The 25,699-nt window shown below is 42.1% G+C and overlaps 1 protein-coding gene across 2 annotated transcripts in view; it reads left to right on the top strand.

Annotated features, from left to right (window-relative positions):
- The first annotated feature begins 214 nt into the window (after positions 1 to 214).
- The window catches only part of TP53BP2 (tumor protein p53 binding protein 2), a 49,211-nt gene continuing 23,726 nt past the window's right edge, over positions 215 to 25,699 (top strand). Inside the window, exons 1-2 of one of the 2 annotated variants that reach the window (XM_069852716.1) lie at positions 215 to 304; positions 21,674 to 21,821. In XM_069852716.1, the coding sequence (XP_069708817.1) occupies positions 278 to 304; positions 21,674 to 21,821 (175 nt within the window). In that variant the 5' untranslated portion in view covers positions 215 to 277. Of the gene's footprint in view, positions 305 to 14,455; positions 14,590 to 21,673; positions 21,822 to 25,699 lie in introns of those variants that run through there. The other variant, XM_069852717.1, reaches the window with a different exon arrangement.

Here is a 25,699-nt window from a genome sequence, read left to right as displayed (position 1 = left end):
GGAGCCAGGGGAGCCCCCGACGGGGCGGGGGGAGCTCGGCCCCGCTGCCCCAGGCGACCCCGCCCCGGCCCCTCCCGGGGGTGGGCGGCGGGCGGGGCGCGGCGGCTCCTCCTCGCCGGGCTGGGGTTAGTTTCGGAGTGGCGCTTGGTAGGAACAAAGCGGTAGGCGACCTCCCGCAACAGGTCCGGGTCTGGCTGTCTGCTCGCCTGCCTCCCTCCCTCCCAGCGCGGCCCGGGCTGCCGGTCTCCGGGCGGCGGGGCCGGCACCGGCCGTCCCCATGCGGTTCGGCTCCAAGATGATGCCGGTGAGTCCCGGGCGGGCAGGGCCGCGGAGCGGAGCGGCGGCCGCCCCAGGGACGCGGAAAGTTGGAGAGGGACAACGGGAGGGAAAATGGATTCTGCGGGCGTGAGGGCGACTAACTCCCCTCCCGTCCCCGTCACTCTCACTCTCTCTCTTCCCTCCCCCTCTTCCCCTCCCTCTCCCCCCTCCCTCTTCCCCTCCCTCTCCCCCCTCCCCCCTCCCTCTCCCCTCCCTCTCCCCCCCTCTCCCCCCCTCCCCTCCCTCTCCCCCCTCTCCCCTCCCTCTCCCCCTCTCCCCTCCCTCTCCCCCTCTCCCCTCCCTCTCCCCCTCTCCCCTCCCTCTCCCCCTCTCCCCTCCCTCTCCCCCTCTCCCCTCCCTCTCCCCCTCTCCCCTCCCTCTCCCCCTCTCCCCTCCCTCTCCCCCTCTCCCCTCCTTCCCTCTCCCTCTCCCCTCCTTCCCTCTCCCTCTCCCCTCCTTCCCTCTCCCTCTTCCCTCCTTCCCTCTCCCTCTTCCCTCCTTCCCTCTCCCTCTTCCCTCCTTCCCTCTCCCTCTTCCCTCCTTCCCTCTCCCTCTTCCCTCCTTCCCTCTCCCTCTTCCCTCCTTCCCTCTCCCTCTTCCCTCCTTCCCTCTCCCTCTTCCCTCCTTCCCTCTCCCTCTTCCCTCCTTCCCTCTCCCTCTTCCCTCCTTCCCTCTCCCTCTTCCCTCCTTCCCTCTCCCTCTTCCCTCCTTCCCTCTCCCTCTTCCCTCCTTCCCTCTCCCTCTTCCCTCCTTCCCTCTCCCTCTTCCCTCCTTCCCTCTCCCTCTCCCCTCCTTCCCTCTCCCTCTCCCCTCCTTCCCTCTCCCTCTCCCCTCCTTCCCTCTCCCTCTCCCCTCCTTCCCTCTCCCTCTCCCCTCCTTCCCTCTCCCTCTCCCCTCCTTCCCTCTCCCTCTCCCCTCCTTCCCTCTCCCTCTCCCCTCCTTCCCTCTCCCTCTCCCCTCCTTCCCTCCCCCTCCCCCTCCCTCTCCCCTCCCCCTCCCTCTCCCCTCCCCCTCCCTCTCCCCTCCCCCTCCCTCTCCCCTCCCCCTCCCTCTCCCCTCCCCCTCCCTCTCCCCTCCCCCTCCCTCTCCCCTCCCCCTCCCTCTCCCCTCCCTCTCCCTCTCCCCTCCCTCTCCCTCTCCCCTCCCTCTCCCTCTCCCCTCCCTCTCCCTCTCCCCTCCCTCTCCCTCTCCCCTCCCTCTCCCTCTCCCCTCCCTCTCCCTCTTCCCTCCCTCTCCCTCTCTTCCCTCCCTCCCTCTCTCTTCCCTCCCTCCCTCTCTCTTCCCTCCCTCCCTCTCTCTTCCCTCCCTCCCTCTCTCTTCCCTCCCTCCCTCTCTCTTCCCTCCCTCCCTCTCTCTTCCCTCCCTCCCTCTCTCTTCCCTCCCTCCCTCTCTCTTCCCTCCCTCCCTCTTCCCTCCCTCCCTCTTTCCCTTCCTTTTCTTTCTTTCGCTCCCTCCCCCCCCCCTTTTCCTTCCTTTTCTTTCTTTCGCTCCCCCCCCCCTCCCCTCTCTTTTCTTTCCTTTTCTTTCGCTCCCTCCCCCCCCCTCCCCTCTCTTTTCCTTCCTTCTCTCCCTCCGCCGCGCAGGAGCTTCCCCTCCCCCTCCCGTCTCTCTTTCTTTTCCTCGGCTTTTCCTGCCCTTCCTCCTCCCCGCCGGGATCCCCCTGCCGGCCGGCCCGGCTGGAGCCAGCGCGGGGGGCCGGGGCCTCTCCCCGAGGCTTGCGGGGCTGCTCGCTCCCTTCCTCGCAGGGTAAACGGGCACCTTCTCCCAATCCTCTTTTTTCTTTTTCTCTTTTTTTTAATTTTTCTTTTTTATTGATATGAAGCTCTTTAAAGTTTCCTTGAGCCGCCTCTGCCGCTCCCAGAGTTGGGGGCGGCTTTGTTTCCGAGTACCTGGGCTCCGGGAGGAAGGTGGTGTCCATGTTGTTTGTGGTTTAAAGGGATTAGGAGCTCTCGGAGAAGGCATTCCCACCCCCGGCTGGGAGAGTTTCGGGAGCTGTTTCACGGCTGGGCGCGTTAAGCTTGCCCTGCTCTGGGAGATGTTTTAGCGCTCCTAAAAGGAATAGGGAGGACCGCCTCCTACCGGAGTTTTAATGTGGATTTTAAAACTATTCTTTGGTTTTGCCAGCTGAAGTTGAATGCAGGCGTAGCACCGCAGCTTTGCTTGGTTTTCAATGCAAAATACGTGAGAGTGATGACATGAAATACTTCACTTTCCTTAAAACGTATACCTGCCTCCAAATACCTGATTCTACCAGCATGGATGCCTCATGAAACCCGTGATCTGTTTTTCTGACAGACTGGAATGTGTACAGAAAATCCCAACAAGCTTAATACCTACTTAATCAGAGTTGAGTGTGCTTTAAAATGTTCTCTTTGCCATCCTCCACCAGGCCGTGTGGCCATGCTTGATATCGAGCAGCTTTGCAGGCAGAAGTAGACCTTTAAGCAGCATTCTCCTATTAAAGAGTATTTAGTTTAACTCTTGCAGGAGTTGGCTGAAGTGAGGTGAGGAAGGAACTGTACTAGGAGATGAAACTGTGAAGAATATGGTTGTTTTGGGGGCACTTATTTTGCTACCAGTGGGAGGTTCTTCCTCTGCAATTAGGAGGAAATAATGAGTGATGATAATTTGATCTCACAGGACACTAGAGAAGGCTGGGTGACTATTGCTGTAACTAATGAGGGAGGAACAGAATATAAGCCCAACTAGACATTAAATAGACAGTGTGTTTTGCAACTGTGGTGGTGTTTACCTATAAAAACGAAGAAAAACATTAAATATTATAAGGTGTTAATTCAATGTGTGTCAAAACCAAGCTAGGTAAGCACCCTCATATAACAGGGAAGTCTCTAAGAGATGCTGGCCAGTTCCTTGTCATTGAGTTCAAGTAAAGGAAAAAACAAGCAGGAGAAGTCTTATCCCATCGGTGTTTGCAGGTGACAAGTTTCAGAGTATGCGTTGCCCTGGTGGCTCAGACTTTTCTTTGGCTTAGTGATTCTGGTTTTTAACCCATAAATAAAGGGAGGAATACAGCCTTTTCATGTTGAGCTTACTGTGAATAATGAAAGATTTATAAAAGTTGAATGTGGCCGCAGGAATAAAAGAAATAAGTGTTATGAGTATTGGAACTTTGTTTCACCTTTTAAAAAAAACCAACCAGAAATCTAAGTTTTAGTTTAATCTTCAGAGGGATAAGATGTCCAACGCTTATATTAAATGCTGCAAAATGATGTTAAAGTGCTGTGGTCCATTGGTTGTATAATGTAAATAAACAGCCACTTGCTACTTTGAAAACATTTTATAGCAAACATACTCACCTGGATGTGAATCTGAATGTGTGGGAAATGCAGTGCCAGAAGTAAATCTTACTATTTATCTTTTTTTTTTTTTTTGAAGCATTTCTACAGATTTTCTCATGTCTGTTGTCATAATTTATTTTTAACTTTATTTTTTTTTCCCCCTCTGAACAAATTCTCCTTTCTTCTTTTAAGAAGATTGAAAAAGTTTGGGGTGGGAAGAGAAGGAGGGAGCAGGACATCTGGACATCTGGTTTTCCTTTTATTTACACATTAATGAGGTATTCATCATCTTGAGTATCTTTATCCTCATGTTTGAAGTGGTTAGCCCCAAAATGGTTTGTTTCTTGTTTAACATTTCCTACAGTGTCTCTTTCCCGCTCTCCAAATAGAATTGTATAAGATCTTAAGTCCATGGCTCCTGTGCCCCAGAAGGTGGTGTGGACAATGGATTAAATAAGACAGGACCAGAGCTTGTGACCCCAAGTGTGGAGTACAGTGAGCATGAGTGCAGCCAAGAATTCACCTCTGAGTAGCTCTCAATCAAAAGCCTGGAAACTGCTGTAGCAGCATGACTACTCCTTCTCTTAGGACACTACCCTGCAATGGGAATGTTTTCCTTGTGGTGATGACAGATAGGAGCTAAACTGCTGCTGTAACCATATGTCAGGACAACGTGTTTAAAAGTCTGCATGAGGGTGTAATGTGAAGTAATTTGTGTGTTGCTGTACTGATGAAGGTAATAACAGGGTTAACGCTGACAAGCTGTGTGAAGTTGTCTCACCTTTCATCTGCAAAGGTTTGTGGGGGTGTGATTGGTACTGTTAAGTACTGAAAAAGAGTTGGAAACACTTTCAAAAATAGAATATTTTTCTCCGGCGTAATTGATATCTCTTCCTTATTTTACATTATTACTCTAAAGATGAGCATGCATTGAGGAAATCAATTATGTTGTTATGCATACTGGATAAATAGCTCCTACAAGCTAGTAGGAGGTAACATGGGTTTGAGTTACCCTTTAATGCCCAGTGAAGTTTCTGGATCAAACCCACTTGATGATCTAGATAAGGGTTTGTTTTGCAATTTATCTTGTGTCTAGCCATTATTGGGAGCCTTCTTGAAATCAGGATGGATCCAGGCATGCAGATAATACAATACTAGTATTAGGGACTAATTTGGCAAACCAGGGAGCGCTTAAGTTCCTGATATAGTTTTGCCTTCTGTCATTAGAAATGACTTAAATTTCTGAATCTGAAGTTTCCTGATAACCTTGTTTTCTTTTCTGATCAAGTTAAACTATGCATTAAGTGTAACCCTGCAACTTTGATGTCATATGGATTTGCACTTTCTTTTTACAGTCTGTTAAATGCCTTGTTCCAAGTGGCTTTCCCTGAGCTCTTTCATCCAGCGAATGCTGGACTTAACATACATGTTTTCATTGTAGAATGCTTCCTACTTTGGATATGTGTATTTTTAAACAATTTTAGCTTCAAACCCCTACAATTAAAGATGTTTTGCTTGTTCCATTAGGCAGTTAATTGGAATTGCCATATGAATTCTGAAATACTGAAAACAGTAGTAGCCCATCTTGGGCAGTTTTCTTGGGAAACACTTTTCTTGCTGCTTAACTGAAGAAATTTTAACAGAAATTAAACTCTCACACTTTGTAAGATGAGCAGCTATAAGTTTATAAGCAAGCTGACACCCTTTCACCTTAATGACTTTTTATGATACCAGTAAGTGATCCATAGGATCTCAGCCCCATTCTGTATACACTTTGAGTCGTTTAAGCTCTGATCAGGTTTATTGGTCATTAACACTGTTTTTCTTGTCTGTCTGCTTGGATTTCAGTACATGAATAGGACTTCAGACTGTAAGCTCTTCTGAGTGCATGCCTCATCTTCATCCAATTGAAGTATTTAGTATCTGTTGTGTGTTCTTTTAACTGCGTTGATGTTTAGTGTTAGTAGTTCAGAAGTTTTAATGTATTAAAGTTTTAATTGTATTAAAAATTTACATGTGGCATTCAGTGTTGAAAGTATTTTATATAGAATGCTGAATAAAACTTAGGTGATTGTTTTGCTGAGCTTTTTTACCTCTAAACTTCTATCACTTGCACTTATCACGCACAATAGGAAGTATCACCTTGAGGTTCTCCAATTACTCCCTCCCACGATGCTGTTACAACACAATCTCTTTTTTCTGTCCCTTGAATAATTGTTCCAGAAATAGTTTTAAGTGCATTTAATACGTCTGATGACTGTTTTAATACCTTAATCCTCCATCTGTAATTTGTGTTGTATTAGGCTGTGTTATGTTAAATATCTTTATTTCTTTGTGTGGTTTTTATCGGAAATGGGGGAAGGGGCAATATTACAAATTCATACCAGATCAAACTGTAGAGGCCATGGGAATAACTAATTATGCTGCTTCTGATCTATTCAACAGTGGGGGTGTGTGTGTGTGCCTTGTGGGGCTCTTGCATTTACTGTTTCAATGGCTAGTATACAGTGATGAAGTTCAGGATGGGAAGATAATTCACAGGATTTTTTTTCATTATTATTTATTTTTTCTTCCTAGGATTGTCAGATGGGATCTGTGCTTTAGTGGGTCTGCTTTGGGAGATTAATTTGCATTCAAGTCAGTTGGACTTTGAGAAGCAGGTATAAAGGTTATTTCGGCAGAATGGCAGTGGCAGTGTGCCTAGCATTCCTTTCAAATTATTGATTAAGAAACAGCCTTGAAAACGCTCCATTTGTCTAGCTGCTGTCCTTGTTAGCAGTCTGCCTCGGGGACTCTTTTCTCTCCCACTGTGCATGTTATTGAGCTTGTTTAATTATGGGCATAGTTCTGCCTCGCTGCCATACAGTTTGTCTGAAGTGGGAGTTGGATAACCCTGTGGAGACTGTCTTAATCTTGATGGCAGAGCTGAAGGAGGACTTCTCCTTTCCTTCTGCATGGGCCCACTGAAAACAAAGGGAATCCCCAGATCCTTTTAATCTGTGGGCTTTTGACTTCCTATGAAGTGTGAAAGCTTATTTAATGCTCTGGAAACTGGAAGGTGCTCTAATTCATGAGACAACAAGCAGATAAAGCTCTTCTCTTTGCTTTCAGGCCTGGTTTTTATTATCTTTAGGCCTGGTTTCTCTCAGCTTAGTAGTGAGTCAAGCAAAGTCTCTTTGATCTTCTGTTTTCGAACAGTCGGATGATACTGTGTATAAAGGTCACTAGAGATACTGGACATCACGTGAAGTATAGGTAGTTATCTTAGTCACTATTGCTTAGTTGTTTTAAAGTTTTCAGGCTTTTATGTGGGACATGAAAGACCTGAAACATCATTTAAAATAGTGTTAGGCAGGTATTGCTATGTTTTGGGCTAAATACTTGTGGAGAGGGAACTAAGAGAATTTGAGGAAGAAAAGCAATCATGACATGTTAAAGGGCAGAAACCAGTCTTCCGCATGCTTTTGCAATTTGCTTTTTGTTAATCATTAATATTCTGAATCTTGCTGCTGGTATCTAGAGTTAGTCATATGTGTGTGCTCTCTAGTTGTTTCACCATAACGGTGGCATTACATGGGTGTTGAATCCACTTGTGTATAAAGGATGAGCACTTTAGGTTTTGTTTCTGTGGGGTTAATACCAAGAATTTTATTACTGAGATGGTAATGTAGTTTTTGTACCAATATCTTCTGAGCTACTGTGATGCTTCCAGGTTTAAGTAGGATGTGATCCTTGTCTGTGTGCAGTGCTGTAGCTTTTATGGGCATCTGTTTTAAAAAAGAGGATTGGGGAAATAATTCTTGCCTTTTCCTTAAGTATTTTATAATCCTGCTCTTATATCTTTACTTCATTTTTTAACAAAGTAAAGCATATACACTCTAAAATCAAACATCTACTGCAGTTTCTGCATGGTCCTCTTGATTATGAAATAGATTGGGGAAAATCTTTATCTGCAGAGTACCTGGGTTATAGTACCCAAACTCAAGTAAAAACATAGACACTTTTGCATTGCTAACTTGAAATCCTCTGCCATTATTTTGAGTTGTTCAATATCAAACATCTGGTCTGTAAAATGCTAAGTGCTATTTAATAAAAGGAGTGGATCAGAGCATTTAATAAAAGGAGTGTAAGCTGCAGGGAGGTTAAGCCTTGCTAAAGGTCAGTCAGTGAGTTCAGCCTTGGATTTGGGAGACCTGTAGTCTCAAACCAACTGGTACATTGTGGTGCAGCTGAAATACAAGTCTGTCGTATCCAACATAAGTATTTAATGGTCTTGGTTAAAGTAATTATGTTGCTTGCACCCCCTACTTCTGTATGCTTAATCATGAATGGGGAGAGAACCTCGATGGTAGTTCATTCTGTTTCATGCTTGAGAACAGTCTTCAAAAGAGGTGCTCGTTCATAAATCCTTTACATTTGGGTAAAGTAATTGTTCTGTTAACACTGTTGAAAGTATGTCTTGGATATAAGAAGCAGCATATGGGTTTTGTTTTGATTTTTGTCCAATAAATTAGGAGATTTTCCTTGTGTTTTGATACTTCTGTTTTGCAAGGCTTAACTGCTGAAGGAGCAGTTTAGGTCTAAGGTTAGATTACTAGTTTTCTGTATTGCAATAGAGTGTTAAATCACATTGTTTCTTTAAATTGAAAGTTAAGGAAGAGTCTCTGGATACATATTTTCCTTACCTCCAGTTTCCTTCTACCCATTAAAAGAGGAAAGTTCATATTTGCTTAGATCTTCTCCAGCAGGTTCTTTTTTAATGCTGTCACTGCTATCCCACTTGAGCTCTATGCTGCATCCAAACCACCTATATGCTCTGGTACTCCAGTGGAGTGATAGCCTGCAGGTCTGTGAACATGTCTCAGCCTTGCAGTGTGCAAATAAGGTGCTGGAAGACCACACAGGCACTGGTGTAGAGCATCCCTCTTGTATTCTCTAGGTGTGGAAGCTTGGCCTCCTGCAAGGTGACTGTCCCCTTCTTGGATTTCAGTAGCCACAAGCCTCTTCAGCAAGACATCTAGGGGTCCCATCCCACTTTTCCTTACTTCTGGTGAACAAAGCTGAAGTCGTGCAAATCGACTGGGGTAGCAATTCACACAGGAAGGCTCTTACTCGTAGCTGGGGCTTTTATTCAGCTTCTTCTGTCGTACCTGTGCACAGTTATAACTCAGTGGTAATTTCTTTGCTGCTTGAGAGTGGTAGCTTATCGTTTGTTTTTTTGTGGTTTTTTTTCCTTTTTTTCTTATTTTTCTTTTAAAAAAAAGTGTGTGCAAATGTTTGGTTTTTTTCCCCTACCTTGCCCTGCATCCTACTGTTTGCTGCCCTGAATGCAGAACCTTGCCCGCATCTGTGGCTCCTGCCTCGGCTTCTTTAGGAAAGTGAAACCTGTTTGTGCAATCTTTAGAGGGTCTTCCCAACCCCAGAATGCCCAAGGGGTAGGATTCCCTGAATTTGCTTGAGGTTCTTTGATCTCAGCTGTAGTAAGACTCTGTGTGTGTGTGTGTCTCAACATAATGAAGTGTTCAGGAAGAGCTGACATAGTAGGGGATGTGATTGATTCCTTGCTGCAAAAGAGGGAGGGAGGTGTCACTGAGTTGTGAAAGGCAGGGTGCTTAGAGGCCAGGCAAAATCCTCTAGACTTCCTTGAAGAATGCCACAAAGCTCTCCTGTGAAATACCAGAAATTGCTAAGTGATTCTGTCACGGGTCATGTATGAGCTGTGTTTCTAAAAGGAATTGCCTACTTATTGTGCTGCCCTGTAGACACGTCATCAGTGACTGCTGTGCTGTGCCTTCCAGTCTTTTGAGAATAAGTTTTATGAAAAGTGAGAGTTTGTATGGGGAAGCTATTGAAACAACACTACCTACTTCTTGTCTCTGTATCATCATTCCTATGCTATTGTATGTAGGTCTTGCCCACAAAGCCTTTCTGCAGTGTGGATTCCTAGTTTTTGCACAAAAACGTTATTATTTAGAGTGCTTCTCTTGCAAATAGATGTTAGTTGGGTTGGGTTAGAGGAAAAGGTTTTTTACCTTCAGGTAAACGGAAGAGTAACAGGCTGCGGGGGACAGTTTCTCGAATTCTTCGGGCAAAAGAAGTCTATTAAAGAGCCTTGTGTAATATGAATATTGATTTGATTAACCTGTACTCTTTGATTTAAAGTAGCTGTGGCATCACCTCAGTGACCACCATTTCACATGAGACCGTCTGTGAAGGTCACTGTCATGACTTTGCTGGTGACAACATGCAGAGCCACTCAGCAAGCCTGCTGCCTTGTTCTGATGATCTGCTTTCCCTTCCTTCCCTTGTCAGCTGGTGTGTCTATGTAGAGCCTGGTATTGCCTAGAAAGAGTGCCGAGAAGTGAGCGGCACTTAAATAAAACCTGTCAGACAGTGATCAACTGTATATCTTCCAGCCTTCTGCAGCTTCTGTTATAGCAGCTGAATTTTTCTTGATGAAAGTTAAAGCATGTAGAGCTCCACATTACAGGAGCAAAGGTTAGATCAAGTGAGGTGTGTGGAGGGCTAAGTGGCTGAATGGTAGAGCAAGGTTTCTCCTCCCCAGTTCTGCTGTAGTAAGTTGTACGTATCCCATTATAATGTGGTTGACTAAGGCCATCTGACCATTCATTATTTCTGATGTTAGAATAGCCGTACTGGTCCCTTTTAACTTGTGAAATAAAAAGATCACCCATCTGTTTTGGTGCAAAAACTAAATGTATCTTTTGCACTAGTTGAATGCGTGCTGCTGTAGTGTAATATGGTTTGCTATCTGTTCGGTTACTAACGGCTTCTTATGTGTTCACAGACCAGAAGTGGTAGGACAAATGGCTTTGAATAATAACTTCAGCTGTCATCAAATAGATAGGATCACCAAGCACAGGCTTTCTGTGCTAGTTGTCTTTGCCATTGCTGGTGGTTGTGTTGGTTGCCTGCATTGCTGTGCATGGACTGCTCACCCTTGGTGTACTGGCAGTCACCTGCGTCTAACAAAGATCATTCTTCTATCACAACAAGAGTGTGTTCCCACCCAGAATTGGTGGTGAATAGGAAAGGGCCACACTTCTGCAAAGATATGGTGTGACATTACATCTAATTAATTTAATAGTAGGATGCTGCTCAAATGAATGGTCTTGTTCCTTTGGTTTCCATCCCCACCCAAAGCCACATGTCTTTTGTAGCTTCCACTTGAATTTAATGATGAGTTGGGTGACAGTTCAGAGGAAATGCTACCCACACTAAAGACAAAAAGCAACAGAAAGGCTTATATGGTAGAAGTGATTTGGCAGGTGGCTGCATAATAAAACGTAAAGGGGAGGGATTTGAGAAGACCATGGCTCACCTCTGTCAGCTCACCATTTAGGTTAGCTCAGCAGTAGCAGTCAGATGTACCTCATGCTTTCTTTAACCTCCGTGTTGTTTTGAGAGACGGTAATCAAGGGGTATTTCTTCCATATCTTTGGGTATTCTCACTCTCTGTGAGCTTTAAGTTGGACTAACAAGTAAACTGGTAACCTCTGCTTCCCAGCGGCAAGTATATAGGAAGCCTGAACTGACCTGGAAGGCAGTAAAGCATGCAAACTGTTGTGTTATGTGGGCTATTCCTGGGTTGGGTTTGTTTCTTTTTTGCTTGTCCTGAAGCTACATGGTTGAACAGCGTGTTCTGGAGTTGCAGCATAAAGGAGATGTCAGCCTGCGGTGTGCTAAAATGCCCCTGAACTTCGCATTGTAGTGGCGCGCTTTAGGGTACCAGACTGGTCAGCTTGAAAGCCCAAACAGTCTGTCCTATGACTTTTCTCAAAGTGGAATTACCCATGCACTTAAACATGTCATTGTTTCAGGTGCCAGAAATGGTATGTCCCCTGACTTTACCTGTGTGTGTGTGTGTGATGACTGTTTTGGTTTCTCATAAATCTGTTTCCCAGGTGTAGGGGACATATTTTGGTAGCTATCCTCCTGGAGGAGCAATTAACATGATGTGAGGAGTAGTATTTTCAAAAGTGTTTGGCAACGAGCTCTATAAAGTTGCTGGGGTTGGAATAAGCCAGTTTTATGCTGCTTTTTTTTTTTTAATGTTTGAGATAGACATTGACTCATGAAACCCCCCTATTCTTTCTACTTCAGTGCTCTCCTCATAGGTGGGCCTAGGAGCACAGCCTCCTGTTGCCAGGACAGACAGTAATAAATTACTTGATGTGTGAATCAGGTGTTTGTTGCATGATAAATGTGGCTTTGACTTGCGTGTTCTGACGGGCCGAGGTCAAGCACTTCCTGGTGTGAATGTTTATAGTCTTCTTATTGGTGAGATGATTATATATTGGCTGGAAAAGCAGAAAATTAGTATTTTTAAACTTGGTGAAGAGTTTGCTTCTTGGCCTGCGGACGGTGTGATGTGGGTGGTATAGATGCCAGTTTGCTGTGCTAGCCTGTTTTGTTTAGGTGTAGGTTGTGTTAAATATGCGTTCATCCCTGACACGGGTGTAACTTGGCTTTTCTCTGTCCTGGTTTGTATAAGTAGTCTTATGATTACTAGGAAAAGTACTAGGCTCTTTTTTTTTTTCCATTGTAAGAATATGCATGCATTTTAAAGGACTGCTTTGAGAAGTGTAATTCTAAAGTGTCCCAATAGGGAGCACTTCGTATGGCTTTTTATTGGCCCCTAGCCATTTAGGAGGCTGAGAGAACAGTAACTGATATTCCCAGCGAGGGCGGGATGCAAAGCTCTAGAGCAGCAAGAGCAGCTTAGTTTCTTTTTCATTTTCCTTTATTTAGTTGTGTGTGGTTTTTTTTTTTTCAGTACAAAGACTGCCTCTGGGTTTGACGTAAGTATAGAAAATTGAGATGATTCAGACTTAACCTCAAGTTCATAGCCCCACTCATTATGCTTGGATGTTGCCTTGGCTTTAGGCTCTTGTTAGGCGTAATGTGTGTTGCAGTCTGAAGAATGGGAGGCGGAACAGCTGTAAACCTATGTGATTATGATGTATGAGTTAGACTGTTGTCCTTTTCTAGAGAAAAGTACCTATTGTAAGAATTATGTGGTATCATTTTTCTGTCTGAAAATAATATTAATTGCTTTCTTCTTGTATATCAAGTGTTTATAACTTAATGCAGAAGATGAGGCAGTCTGCCTGAAGGCGTGAGCCTCTAAAGACCGCATTCTCCTTCTCTGACTCCAGGAGGAGGAGTAGCAAGCTCCAAGTAGGGTACCAAAAGTTCGTGTTGAAACACTGTGTGTAAGTTTGCTTTTCTGCCATTCAACTTGCAGCGGGTTTTGGTGAAGTGTCCAACAGAGCGAAAACAGTGGCTGTATGGAGCCTTGAGGAAGAGTTAGGGCAGAAAGGGGAAGAGAGGTGGAATGTGTGGAGGAGAGGAACTTCACAGATGGCAGTGGCAAGAGATCTGCTAATGTACTGCCATGTGGTACAAAATGAAGAATGTGTTCAGGATTTGTTTACCATGAATTCCTGCAGTTGTCTTACTAAATTGATGCTAATTCAAGTTTGGATTCAGGTCTGAATAGAATGAGCTGTACGTGATGTGTTGGCAAACAGGGAGTGCTCACTGAAAGGCTGTGGTTTCCTACATTTATAAACTAAATTGGTTTCAGTAACATATCTTAAAAAACAAACTGACCCATATATTTCAGAACACTTTCTTCTGCTTAATGCTGATGTTGCAATAGATACTTGAAATACAAAAGTATAAATGGCTTTAAAAGCCACACTTGATTTGACACATTCTTGCCTTCAATGACAGGTGGTACCTCAACCAAGGAGCATGGAATATGTTACTTCTGTGCTTAGTGTTCATCCAAAATAGTAAGCTTCATTTTGAATAGACCCTTCTGATGTCTGGCTTATAGGAGGACTTACGTTCTCTTCTTGTGCATGAGAATGACTGAAAAAAGAGTCAAGCCAGAAAATGTAACAGGTTCTAAGCAAAAAGTTCTGTTTGGAAAAATCTCTTCTAAATGACCCTGTGTGTAATGCCCTGCTGAAAGAGAGGATATGTAGCTTAGGAATTCTGCATTAACCAGTCCTGACCTGTGCCTGATAGATTTCAGAAGACTAGAATGGTTAAACTAAGATGATGATTTTCTATAAGGTTTGGCAGGAAAACTGTAATTACATCTTCTTAGTTTGTAAGTCTGAACTGGAGCACCAAGTTCTTTCTTTGAGGTTACAGCCCATGAAGTAGGAGGGCTCTGAATCTACATCCATTCATGCAAAATGGTAACGGTGCTTGGCCAAAACTCAGATTGTTTTCCCTGCAGCTCTTAGGATTCCCATAATGGTAGTTCAGATGCATGCCTGATAGTGAGATGTAATGTGGTGTCTGTGCTATAGCGTTTGCCTAGTTTAAGTACTGTATACCAAAAGCAAATGGTTTTCATTTTGTTCTCTCTACATTAAGAATATGAGGGAGAAAAAAAGGAAGGGGAGAACAAGGCTTCCCCTTTGCTGTTTCCAGCTCTTTTTATCTATGACCCTAAAAGTGCACGTGGATGTACATTGTATTTTAAGTCCTGGAAAAAGCTGGCATTTCTACCAAAGATAAAATACAAATACATAATAAACTTATCTTCAAAATAATATATACAAGCAGAAACTACCATGCCTTTGAGTGTAAAGGCTGAGTCTTGTTTTCTTCTGTGATACAATTGGAATGGAAAAGGGCTGTGCTTTATATAGACTGGGAGTAATATGAATAATCCCACGGTGCTTCCTACTGTACTCCACCTACCTTGCATCATGACTTCCTTTCTCATATTTATGGCCAAAAGCCAGTACAATATAAATGGAGTAGTTTGTGCAGTGGGTGAAACAGCAAGAACCTAACTCCATGCATTTGAGTGTGGCTATAGGCAAATATTAAATTTTACTCTGCTTTTATGTTGAACCTAGTTTTATTGAACAGCTGAATATGAAAAGAGTTGGAGATAGCTGTCATCCTGTGTGCCTGTTTTCTAGTAAGTCCATTATAATCTTTTGCTTACCTTAATCTTCAGGTACAATACTTGAGCCCATGGCTTTCTGAAGGACTGTTTTAGGGTTCTGAGGAACTTGATGCAAAAGAATAGCTGAATTATTTTGAGATATACTGCATGTTAAATGAAGGGCTATAACTATGTATCAGCTCGGAATGCTGCTTATGAGAAGAGGAAAATGTGCTGTTGTGCAGGCTGTCTTCTGTTGTTTAGAAAGTTGCACCGAGTCAGCAAAAATATCTATTTTAGCAGCTGATTTCTTTGCTGCCTGGGAAGGTGCAGCATCAGTGTTCCCACTAGGTAAGATGCAAGATTTCTATTTAAAACTCTTTATTTGGGGAAATATTGTATTTATCAGGAAGGACTCATTTGTGGATATCAGGTTTGTGGGTGGAAGCAATTATTTCTTGTTTCTGTCATCTGCACTTGAAATGTGATAGTTAATGTATTCATTCTAAAAATTTTATGTGCTAGTTTTTCAGCTAGCTAAAATTAACTTCTAAAAATATATTTTCACTCAGGATATGAATTATATTGTTGTAATTGCTTTCCATCCCACGCAGTTTTTTTTTTAAAAGCTACTTCACATACTCATGAAATATATTTTCTGTATTGATGTATATTCCTGCTGTGTAACCACATTGTGTAGGAAAGTCATTGAAGGGCATTCTGTGAGCTTTTTTTTTTGAGACTTGTTTATCCAGCACATCAGGGGTGTGTGCCTTCCATGTCGTAGGAAGATACATTGCCTATGTTGAAACTTTTGCAGTGTAATATGGTAGGTATCACTTGGGTATCAATAGAAAGAATATTACTGCAAAGCATTGCATTGTCAACTTTAAGAGTGACTTTTAATGCCTCCTTAAAAATGAGAGCTAAGAAAATTTGTCATGCAGGCTAAGCCTATTACTTAGCCGTCTTGTGCAAGTATAAAAGCCCCCAGCGCTAGTACTGTGTGATTCAAGGGCATTAAGTTTTAGTCTGAAATGCAGAGAAGATGGAATGTGGTAAAGAATTATATTATTAGCTCTAATTCAAAGTAATGAAGTGAACAAGGACTTCCAGATACAGTATACTTCTTTGGCTATGAAATAACATTCTGGCCTCTGTCGTTGCTTTGTTGTATGCCTCGGTTTCCCTGCCTGTAAAGTAGGAAACTGCTGGCTTGTGTCACGACTTCCTGGTCATAAGGTGCTTTAAAGATGAAAAATACCCTGTGAATAGATGCCACAGTTTGTATTGTATTTTACATGCTGTGCAGGAGGACTATATAAAGTTAGGAATTCAGCAAATAGTGAAAACCAGAGTTAAATTAGTTTTATTTTTTCATAGAGTTGGGTTTTTTTATATAGTAGCATTTTCTCTATGTGCCTATAATATTTTATAAGGGACTGTGTTTTGCCCTGAAAGATTGTTGTTAGTTGTTGAAATTTTGTAATATGAATTGAGTGTTTCACTAGAAACTGTTGGGATGGGAAAAGTATGTTCCTCTTTTAAAGTTGGATAATTTCAGGAGTTAATTAAGTCCTTGTATTTTAATTTGCAATATGCACAATAATGGAGTTTTCTCCTGAATACTTGTGTTTTTAATAATTTGGTATTATTAGTATACTAATCAGAAAATGTCCAATTTGACAGCCTTTTAAACCCAAGATGTATGATAGCAGTTTTATAATAACGAGTAGAAGTCTGATACTTGCAGAAACACCATCAAAGCTGAAAAGTAAATTGCATTTCTGCTTTTAATCAATAATTGAGGTCTTCTGATCTCAGGAGAAGATTGATAGGAGGTTTTTGAAGTGAAATGATATCTCACTGGATGGCATGTGTTTCTTCAGGTTCATATTCCAAACAGGTTTAGAAGCACTGTTTTTGATTTTTCTTCATATGACAAAGCAGGAGCCGAAATGTAGTGTGGACATAGCCTAGCACTTTGGTAGAGCTAGCAATTCTTAAACAACTTACTTTCAGTTGGAAACGTATTTGTAGATGTTGAGACCTGTTACGCCGTGTTTAATACCAGTGCAGTTGTATGAAATGTTGATGAGTTGTTGATACACTTAACAACAAATGGCTCAGATTTGTGGGCAAATGTAAGGCTGTTTGGGGCTGGCATACAGGAGAGAGCTGGGAGGCTACGAAGGGGGTGTGACTTGCTTTAGTTGATGCCTCTTTCTGTCCTATTGTTCAGTTGCTTTTCTTGCTACATTCTCTTCCTGCTCCTGGGTACGTTACAGTCCAAACTTAGTGGTGGTAGTTGAAGGTGATGGATAAATACTAGAACAAAATATATTTCATGCTGAGAGGACACAATGGCAATTCATACCAATTTGGAATTTCTTAGATTTGTGTGGCAGACTTCTTTGAGACACAGTTCTCCCTTATGTTTTGTGTTTTGCTGTTCGCTTGTTTGTAAGTCATAGGTTTTGCAAGGAATGACTGCTGTGTATCTCTTGCTCATGTGTCCTTGGTCATCCCTTTGATGCCCTTGGTGCATCCCATCGAAGTGTATCATTTGGTGGCTCCATAGCTGCAAACTTCTGTTCTCTAAGCTGTAGCAGAGTCAGCTGAAACCTGTGATGTGTTTATAAAAGGAACTGCTTTAGTAGGTACACAACACATTCCTGGTTTCTTGCAAGTATGCCACAGTATTGGAATGCTTGTACATTTTGAAGCTTCTCAGTAGCTGTAAACAGTGAGTATGTCTCGGAGGTGGGGAAATATTAATTTAGAACTTGGGGACCTGACTCCTGTTTAAAAGTATTCATGCTGAGCACTGAGTGCTCCTAAAACTTAGTCTTTGAATGTTTAGGGGGTGCGTGTGTGGGAAATCTAACCCAAGGCTAAATGGAATTGCCAAATATTTCACTATTTGCCTGGATGCTGTCTTTAGATGTGTGGTGTCTGACTGAGATTTGTCTTCCCCCCTCTTTTTTTTTTTATCAAGTCTTTCACATATGCCTAGCTTGAAATGGAATTTTTTGCATGTTGCTTTTTACTTCTTTTTTTCACTATATCTTAATTCCTGGATGCCTATATATAACTGTCTTAATATTGTTGGTTTGGGGGAGGAGCAAAAGACCATTTTATGCTCTAGCTTGGTTCAATCCACAGGGTTCAAACTTCTAAGCAAGGTGTTATGGGAGTGTTCCTGTTTCTTTTCTTGTTGGCTGCTGCACAGTGATCAAATGGCAATATAAACTAGCTAGTGGGATGGTTAATAAATGTTGTTTCTGAACCATTCCCAGGGGAAGGACAATTTCTTAGGATCCCAGCAATTGGTGCAAGCCAGAGCACCCACCAGGGATTATGAGCAGTGCTGAAAAGCTGTAGTGGGCTTTTGGCTCACACCAGCTTCTTGATGTATTCCAGACCTCTCTGTGACAGGTACTTTCTGCTCAGTGCTTGCCCTGGGCTGTGATATGACTGGGCCTCGCAGATATGCAGGTGGTGGAGCAGACAATGCTAGCTCTTTGCCTCTCCCTTTCTGGGCCATAAATGTTAAAGCCATTTGGGTGGGAGAGGAGGAACACAAGTACTTAGAGGACTTCTGAATTATCTCAGCGTTGCCCCTGGATCTGATGGGAAGTGGGATAAGGTAGCTGTGAAGGTCACATCAATTTTGGGGCCTTTTAGTTACTTTAGACTCTTTAGACTTTGCAGTATGTTTTTAGGGAGTTTACAGAGATTGGTTGCTTTCCCCCTTCAGTTCCTAGAGTATGTGTGATGGAGATAATGCATGCATTATTAAGTCTCAGAAATGGCCCCCACAGACCAGGTTTGAGTGCTCTTGGCTTAATGTATTAGTAATTGTCTGGAGCATTGTGGATAGAAAGGGCAACTCGTGATCCTTCCTGCGTAGTTGTCTGTATTGGTAAATCCGAAGGATTAACAACTGGATATAAACATGCACATTGAAGAGTGAACAGCCCTGCTAGGGTTAGATTAGGTCTGCTTTGTGTATAATACCATGATTTTTATAATTTTCTTCTAATTCCATCTATAAGCTCATATTTTAAAACTAACAAATGTTACTGCAGATGCACAGCCTGTGCTATTCAATGTTTTTCTAAAGACAGAATTATACAGCATTAAATGTGAAGTGGTGAAGCATTTTATGTACGTATGCAACCCTGTTCTAGAGCTTTTTAGGAACCTCCTTCTTATTTTCTATTTTCTGCTCCTATTTTTGTGATTAAGTGGTATTTTTGTGGTTGCACATGGCATCCCTCACTGTCAGCCTCCTGTAGAAACATTGCATCTGAAAGATAGCACTTTGGATGATAAAATATTAACCCAAGTGTCAGAGTTCCTGCTTGGAAAGCTTTATCTCTTAATTTAGGTCAGTACTTCAATGCACTGTGCTGTAAATAGCTTATTATACAGTGAAGATGGGCACAACCACTGTGCTATTTACAGCGCAGTGGTTGTGCCCATCTTCACTGTATAATAAGCGTATATGGTAAGGTGATCCTACCTGACTGCCTGCCACACAACTCTGGCTCGTACAAAGCATACCAGAGAGGGAGCAGTGTTAAATTCCCTGCTGCTGATGGGTGTGCAGCTGTGACTCCGGCTGGCAGGCAGGATGCTCCCTTTCAAGAGCAGAACTGTGGAGCGAGCAGCAGCCCTGACTCAAGCTAGAATCCTCAATCGCTGGGTATGCCACTTCATCTGCCTACCTGCCCTCCATGGGATTTACCAGGTTCTGGCGGTCAGTAACTGGAATTTTGTTGCCACCTTTGCGTTTTCCATATTCTCCCTCTTAATTCTTCTCCTCGAAAGTTCTGAATGTTTGGGATCTTTTTGCCATGGTGTGACAAGGAAATATTTGTGGGATCTAAATGTTTTCCGAAGGATTACAGACAGTTTGAGCTTTCTTTCACCAGGTCTCTTCTTCTCTGTATTTGTAGAGGGTCTTTAGGAATTTATCAAAAACTGTTGTCTTGAGGAGTTGGGCAAAAACAGAGATCAGAAGTTCTGCATGCTCTTGGTGCTGAATCTGGTGCAGTCCCAGGACCCAATAAAACTATTTGCAAGTGTTTGTAGTGTCACAGGTATTAGGGAAGTGATTGTGTCCCTGCACATGGCACTGGTGAGGCTGCATCTTGAATACTGTGTTCAGTTTTAGGCCCCTCAGTACAAGGCTCTGAGGCTCTGGAGCGTGTCCAGAGAAGGGCAATGAAGCTGGTGAAGGGGCTGGAGCACAAATCTTGTGAGGAGCAGTCGAGGGAGCTGGGGTTGTTTAGCCTGGAGAAAAGGAAGCTGAGGGGAGACCTTATGACTGTCTACAACAGCCTGGAAGGAGTCTTTGGTGAGGTGGGTGCTGGTCTCTTCTCCCAGGTGGCAAGCGGTAGAATGAAAAGTAATGTCCTCAAGTTGAATCAGGGGAGATTCAGACTGGATATTAGGAAGCATTTCTTTACTGAAAGGATGGTGAAGCATTGGCACAGGCTGCCCAGGGGAGTGGTGGAGTCACTATGCTACACATCAAAAGCGCAGACGTGGCACTTTGGGATGTGGTTTAGTAAGTATGGTGGTGTTGGGCTGATGTTTGGACTCAATGATCTTAAAGGTCTTTTCCAACCTTAATGGTTCTGTTATTCTAAGTGGGATGAATACTTACAGTCTGTATAACAGGATGTGCTGGGTGTGGAGTGCTTTCTTAAAAGTTTCTAGAAGAATAAAGGCTGCTTCTCCCATGGGAATGGAGGGGAACTTGACACTCAAGAGAGTCCTGTAAAGGCTTTGAAGGCATCGGGAATGTGTGTGTGTGGTTGTGTTCTGGGAGAATCCCCAAGAGGTGGTTCCTAAAACCGAAGAAGATGGACCTAAATTTCATTTGCAGTGGCATCAAAAAAACTTGTTACAGAGTATTCACACAAAATCACAGAAATAATGCTTGTGGTAATGAGATTGTTCGTTTTCTTTTTTCCCCTTTAAATTTAGAAGGATATTTATAACTCTCACCTTTGGTTCGGTTTGGACTTTTTTTTCCCACCTTTGAACTGTTGTTTGTAAGATGTATAACCCTTTTACTCCCTGAAAATGAAGACAGGCAAAGATTTGTATATCTGCCTGCAAGAACAACTTCTCCAGCTGTATGAAAAAGACTGAATTGTTTAGTTTACTGATAAGGTTTCTGTTGCTTTAAATGCTTAGTAGTATACTTGCTTTCTGGAGACATTTGACTGATTTTTGTGTCACTGGAAGTTATGCAACTAGCAGCACTAGATAGTGAAGTTGAGGATAGGTCTCAGAAGAGAGTGGGTATTAATTTTTAGCTAGCAGCTAATCCCTGATAGGATGTTAATAGTATACAGCGAGGTGGTGTTCAGAGGCAACAGTCTTCAATATTTTCTATCAGATATCAAATAAGGCAGCTAATATTTAAAGTGCTTGTTTTCTAGTTATGGCAGGAAAGACATGAACAAGAATAAAAACTAGGTGTTTATACATAAAAATAACTAAAGATCAAGGATCCTTCTACAGCTCTGAAGAGGAAGCCAAGTAAAACATCTTTGCTTTCCTGTGGATGGTGTTAGGGAGGACACTGTATTCAGACTGAGACCAAAGGTCTAGTAAGCAGACATGTGCTTCTGAAAAACCTCTAGTGAAATGTGTTGTGGAAATACAAATTATCTTTTTTTATCAGATGTCCTTACTATTGTTTTTCTCTTTAAAGAATATTTCTGAACTCTAGATGAATTTCTTCTGCTGCGTCAAGTGGGTGCAGTATATATGTATAGTAAGGTGGGAGGAGTTCTGACACATCACCTTAAGAGAGAAGGAAGGAGCAGTAGGTCTGGATTTAAAAGCAAACATTCCTCCAGTAAGGTCTTCAGTTGAGCAGAGAATTACTCCATAGTGACTCTCATGCTTGTACCTTAAAGAGAAATTAGTTTTCTTTGTTTTTTTTTTTTTCCCAGAATTCTGCATACACAGTACTTGATAAGAAATGATACAGTTGTGTTGAGGAGAATGGATTTAAGGAGAGGGTTGCGTTTCTATGCGGTTTGGCTTTGTGTTATAAAGTAACCATGTGATGTTGCTTTGTCTTTTCCAGATGTTTCTGACAGTGTACCTCAGTAACAATGAGCAGCACTTCACTGAGGTGCCAGTCACCCCTGAAACAACCTGCAGAGACGTGGTGGAGCTGTGCAAGGAGCCTGGTGAGAGTGAGTGCCACCTGGCTGAGGTGTGCTGTGGCTCAGGTAGGTTAGGCTTGTGCCTTGTGAGTGACTGGGCATTCACCTCCTCTAATAGGGTAGCGCACAGACACCTGGCAGATGTGGTGCTGTTCCATAGGGTTTCTGCCTTATAGCTTTGTTAATGTCCTCTTCAGACCCGCTGTATGAAAATGCATCTACAGAAAGGCTAATGTGTGCACAAATGAGTTAAAAGGGAATCAAGCGTGCAGATGTTCTTGTGTGTATGCAGCCCTTCTCTGATTCAGGAATTTCTGAAGGTTGTAGGGGCATAATTTTCTTCTCTTCCTACAATGGCCTCTCTGAGGTTGGAGAAGCTACTTTTGACTGTTTCCTATCCTTTTTAAGCCTGTGGAAGAGGGTTTTATGTATGTGCTTGATTATGACTTTACTTCTGTGTTCCTGCTGATTTGTCTTGGATGTTCAAATCTTAGTTTGCCATGCTCAATTGGAGCTGGAGAAGCAAATCGAAAGCTAAAGTCTAGCTAACTTTTCATTGCTTAAATGGGAAAGGACTCATGATTATCTCCTGTCTCCATGGTACTCATATCTTATTCAGAGGCGTGAGGTAGATGAATCATGAATAAGATTTTAAGTCATGAGAAATAATTATGTTTGATCCAACTTTTTTGGGATACTTCAACAAAATCGTAGAAGAATCTGATGTTAAAGGCTTATGTTCCTGTTTTTCTCTGGTGTTTGTTCAGGCTTACACTGCTTCAAAGTCTTTGGTGAGCTGGATCTTTGTTTAATGGCATGAGATACCTGAGTTGTGTCTTTACTTTTAGCCCCTGCTGACAGATGTGTAATGTTTCTGATGTTTCTAAGTTTACAAAATGCAACAGATTTTTTCCTTCTCCTTAGAAAAGAAAGCATATTTTCTTTATAAATGATAGTAAAATAAAATCACCTATCCAGCATGGAAAGAAATGTTTTAGGAAAGCTTTATAATTGTACATCTTTGCCCAACTCTGTCTAAATCAACACAATACCAAAAACTACAGTGAAAGACAAGTAAAATAAAGGCTTAGGTAAAACTACCGAATATCTAGGAATATGTAGTTAGTCTTAGACCTACACCCTGCTAAAGAGCACAGGTTGTGATGGTGTGGGACCATCTTCTCATGTCATTACCATATTGGAGCCCTGATAGAGTGGGCAGGTCCTTTCCTTGTGTTTCCTGAAACTGGATTCTTGGTTGGATTTTGAGATGTTGATGTTGAGTATGCTAGAAACTGTCTTGAAATCAAGGGAGAGCATCTATGCCAAGAGGCAAGTGAAGTATGCCAGTATTTGGTGTCCAAATATTCGCTTTTCAGCTTAACAAGAGCTGGGTGAGATGGAGATTTATTTGTAAAATCAAGTTGTCAGCCTCTCTGGTACTCAAGGAGTTGTGAGAAGCATAAAATGAAGCAGAGAATTCTTTCTGAGATCAGTCTTTGCAAAGATGTCATGACATACCATGAAAATAGATGTCTAAATTTGACTTGCACAGCTATAAAAATTAGTGTCCATTTACACAGGGAGAACCTTGACAGATGTTTTAGAAACCAAATTATTCTTGTTACCCTCACAGATCCTGTCATATTTACTAATTATTTCTGTGTGCACATGCTGAGTGTATGTGTAAAAATTTCAATCTGTAAAAAAAAAAATATGCAGTAGTCTCAAATCATGTGACATTAAAAGACTTGAGTATTGGATGAAGTGCAGTAGATGCATGCTTTTTTGGATAAGATATATTCTTAAGCATCTGTGTAACATACAGTAGCAGCCATTTGCAACATGTGTTTTCATGTATATCTTGCATTTTGTTTGGAGGGGGAGGGGAGAGCAGCAGAGAGGAGGAGAAATACTTCTAGCTTTTACCTAATCTCATTTTAGATGTCAACAAAGTTGGCTATCTTGTTTTGCTGAGATATGCCATGTCTTCTATTTTGTTTGCCTTTTGCATTGAACAAATTAAACTATTTTAAAACTAGCATGGTGCGCAGCAGCCAACCTCCTGCAGTAGAAACAAAATATTTGTGTTGGAAATGACTTCTCAGACTTCAGTTACTGAGATCCTTTTTAGATTTCTTGTGTCTCTCTCTCTTTCTAACGCTCGCTCAGGAATTTTAGCTTCTGTTGTCAGACCTTATTAAGCGTGCTTTGAAAGACTGCTGCAAGTACGCTTGAAGCACTCTGCTCCCTGAAGGGGGCAAGTTTACTGTTCTCCCTGTCCTCCCAGTTTTGCTTGAAATTTGATGAGTATCAGGGCAAACTTCCTTAGTCTTCTATGAGTGCCAGAATTCTGTTAGGAAACTGCCTCGGTGACTGTAGAAGGCAGTCAAAAGGCGTGTGCATATATAAAGATTTTTTTTTTTTAGACAGAGAATAAAAAAGTGAAGTCTGTTTGTCCCTTCTTCTTGAGCTTTCCAAATGTAGTTTTGTTTGGTACTTGAAAATCTTTTTGACCTTCCTTTGAAGTCACTGAGTGGTATTGACAGAGTCCTTGTTTAAAGGGCATCTCTGTTGGTTATAGACTTTCAGTTGAAGTATTGCTGAGCTGCTAGAAATCTGCCTTATAAGCCTGCTCTGTATTCTTTAAGATGGAAATCTTGACAGTGGTACTGTTGGGTTTTTTTTCCCCTTGAATTAAGGTTTAGCAGATGAAGAGATTTTTTGGCTGTCTAGACAAGTAACCACCAAGAGACTGCTTTTTCTGTAACAGTGACCTACTTGCTTATTCTGTAAAGCTAATCTTTTTTGACAGTGACTCCAGAAATTTTCCTTCCTAGATTGCTTGAGCACAGCTGCAGTATTTTCATTTAAAGAAACACTTTCATATTGAAAATAGCTTTTTGCATGCTGAAAAGATGTTGGTAGCTCCTCTTCTTGTGAAACTGAAAACATTTATACTTAATACCAACAGTTTTTTTTTCCCTTGAAGTGATTTCCATACTAAGGTAGTGACTTTGAAAGACTCTCTATTGAATATGAATGAACTACTCTGATTTCTTTATTTTCTTTTTTTTTTGTTTATTTTCCCCTTCACTTGCTTAAATAATGAAAGGAAACAACTAACAAAAGCAGCTCCAGGAAACTGGGGCAGAAGTGTTACTGTTTAATTTCAATTTTCTGTCTGCTCGTCTTATATCTTAGACCAGGAACAATATATGCTGTTTGTCTGGCATGCAGCACCAATTGGCTAAGTTGATCACGTATCTCAGATGTTGTTGTAAGATACTATGATGGTATCCTCACTACATAAAATTGACTAATATATGGACTGTATCTTTGCCATCACTTTTAACATAAGTGAAAAATGTATGGTAAAATGTCTAGAATAACAAAAGCAGTTGCTTTTATATAAAGATTTGAGGCCGGTAAATAATTCTAATTATGTCCTCTCTGTGAATGCTCAGCTATGAAGTGTGTAAAATTTGGAAGAAAAGTAATTCGGAGAGGGAGGAGTGCTGGTAAATGATGGTGGCAATATAGACTCCCACTGGAATTTTGTAATATCAAAAGGCAACGAGTAAGGCGTAAAATCAACAGATGTGACTGAATCCTGAACGTGAGAACAAGAGCAGGAAAATAAACTCAGTGGAACTTGTGAACTTTACTTTTTAAAGAAACTTCATCTTAATTCTGAAAAGTATAGCCAGTTATTGTTGGAATTGCTTTTCACTGACTGATGTTTCTTTCATTTGAGCCATGAATCCAAAATAGTTCATCTTTTTCGGATTTGTCAGGAGTGTGGCTTTTGAAATGCTTATAACCTGGACTTCTTCAGATTTGTTGTCTGAGAGAGTGAGGTGGTCCTATGGCTGACAGGAGCTATAGGTGACAGAAGCTGTGATGGCTTGCTGAGGGTCAGATCTATTGGGTGCTGCCTAGGA

This window comes from Phaenicophaeus curvirostris, chromosome 2, assembly GCF_032191515.1.
Source record: "Phaenicophaeus curvirostris isolate KB17595 chromosome 2, BPBGC_Pcur_1.0, whole genome shotgun sequence".
Taxonomy (NCBI): domain Eukaryota; kingdom Metazoa; phylum Chordata; class Aves; order Cuculiformes; family Cuculidae; genus Phaenicophaeus; species Phaenicophaeus curvirostris.
Note: the sequence above shows the minus strand (reverse complement) of the source record. Positions and strands in the feature narration are given on the sequence as shown.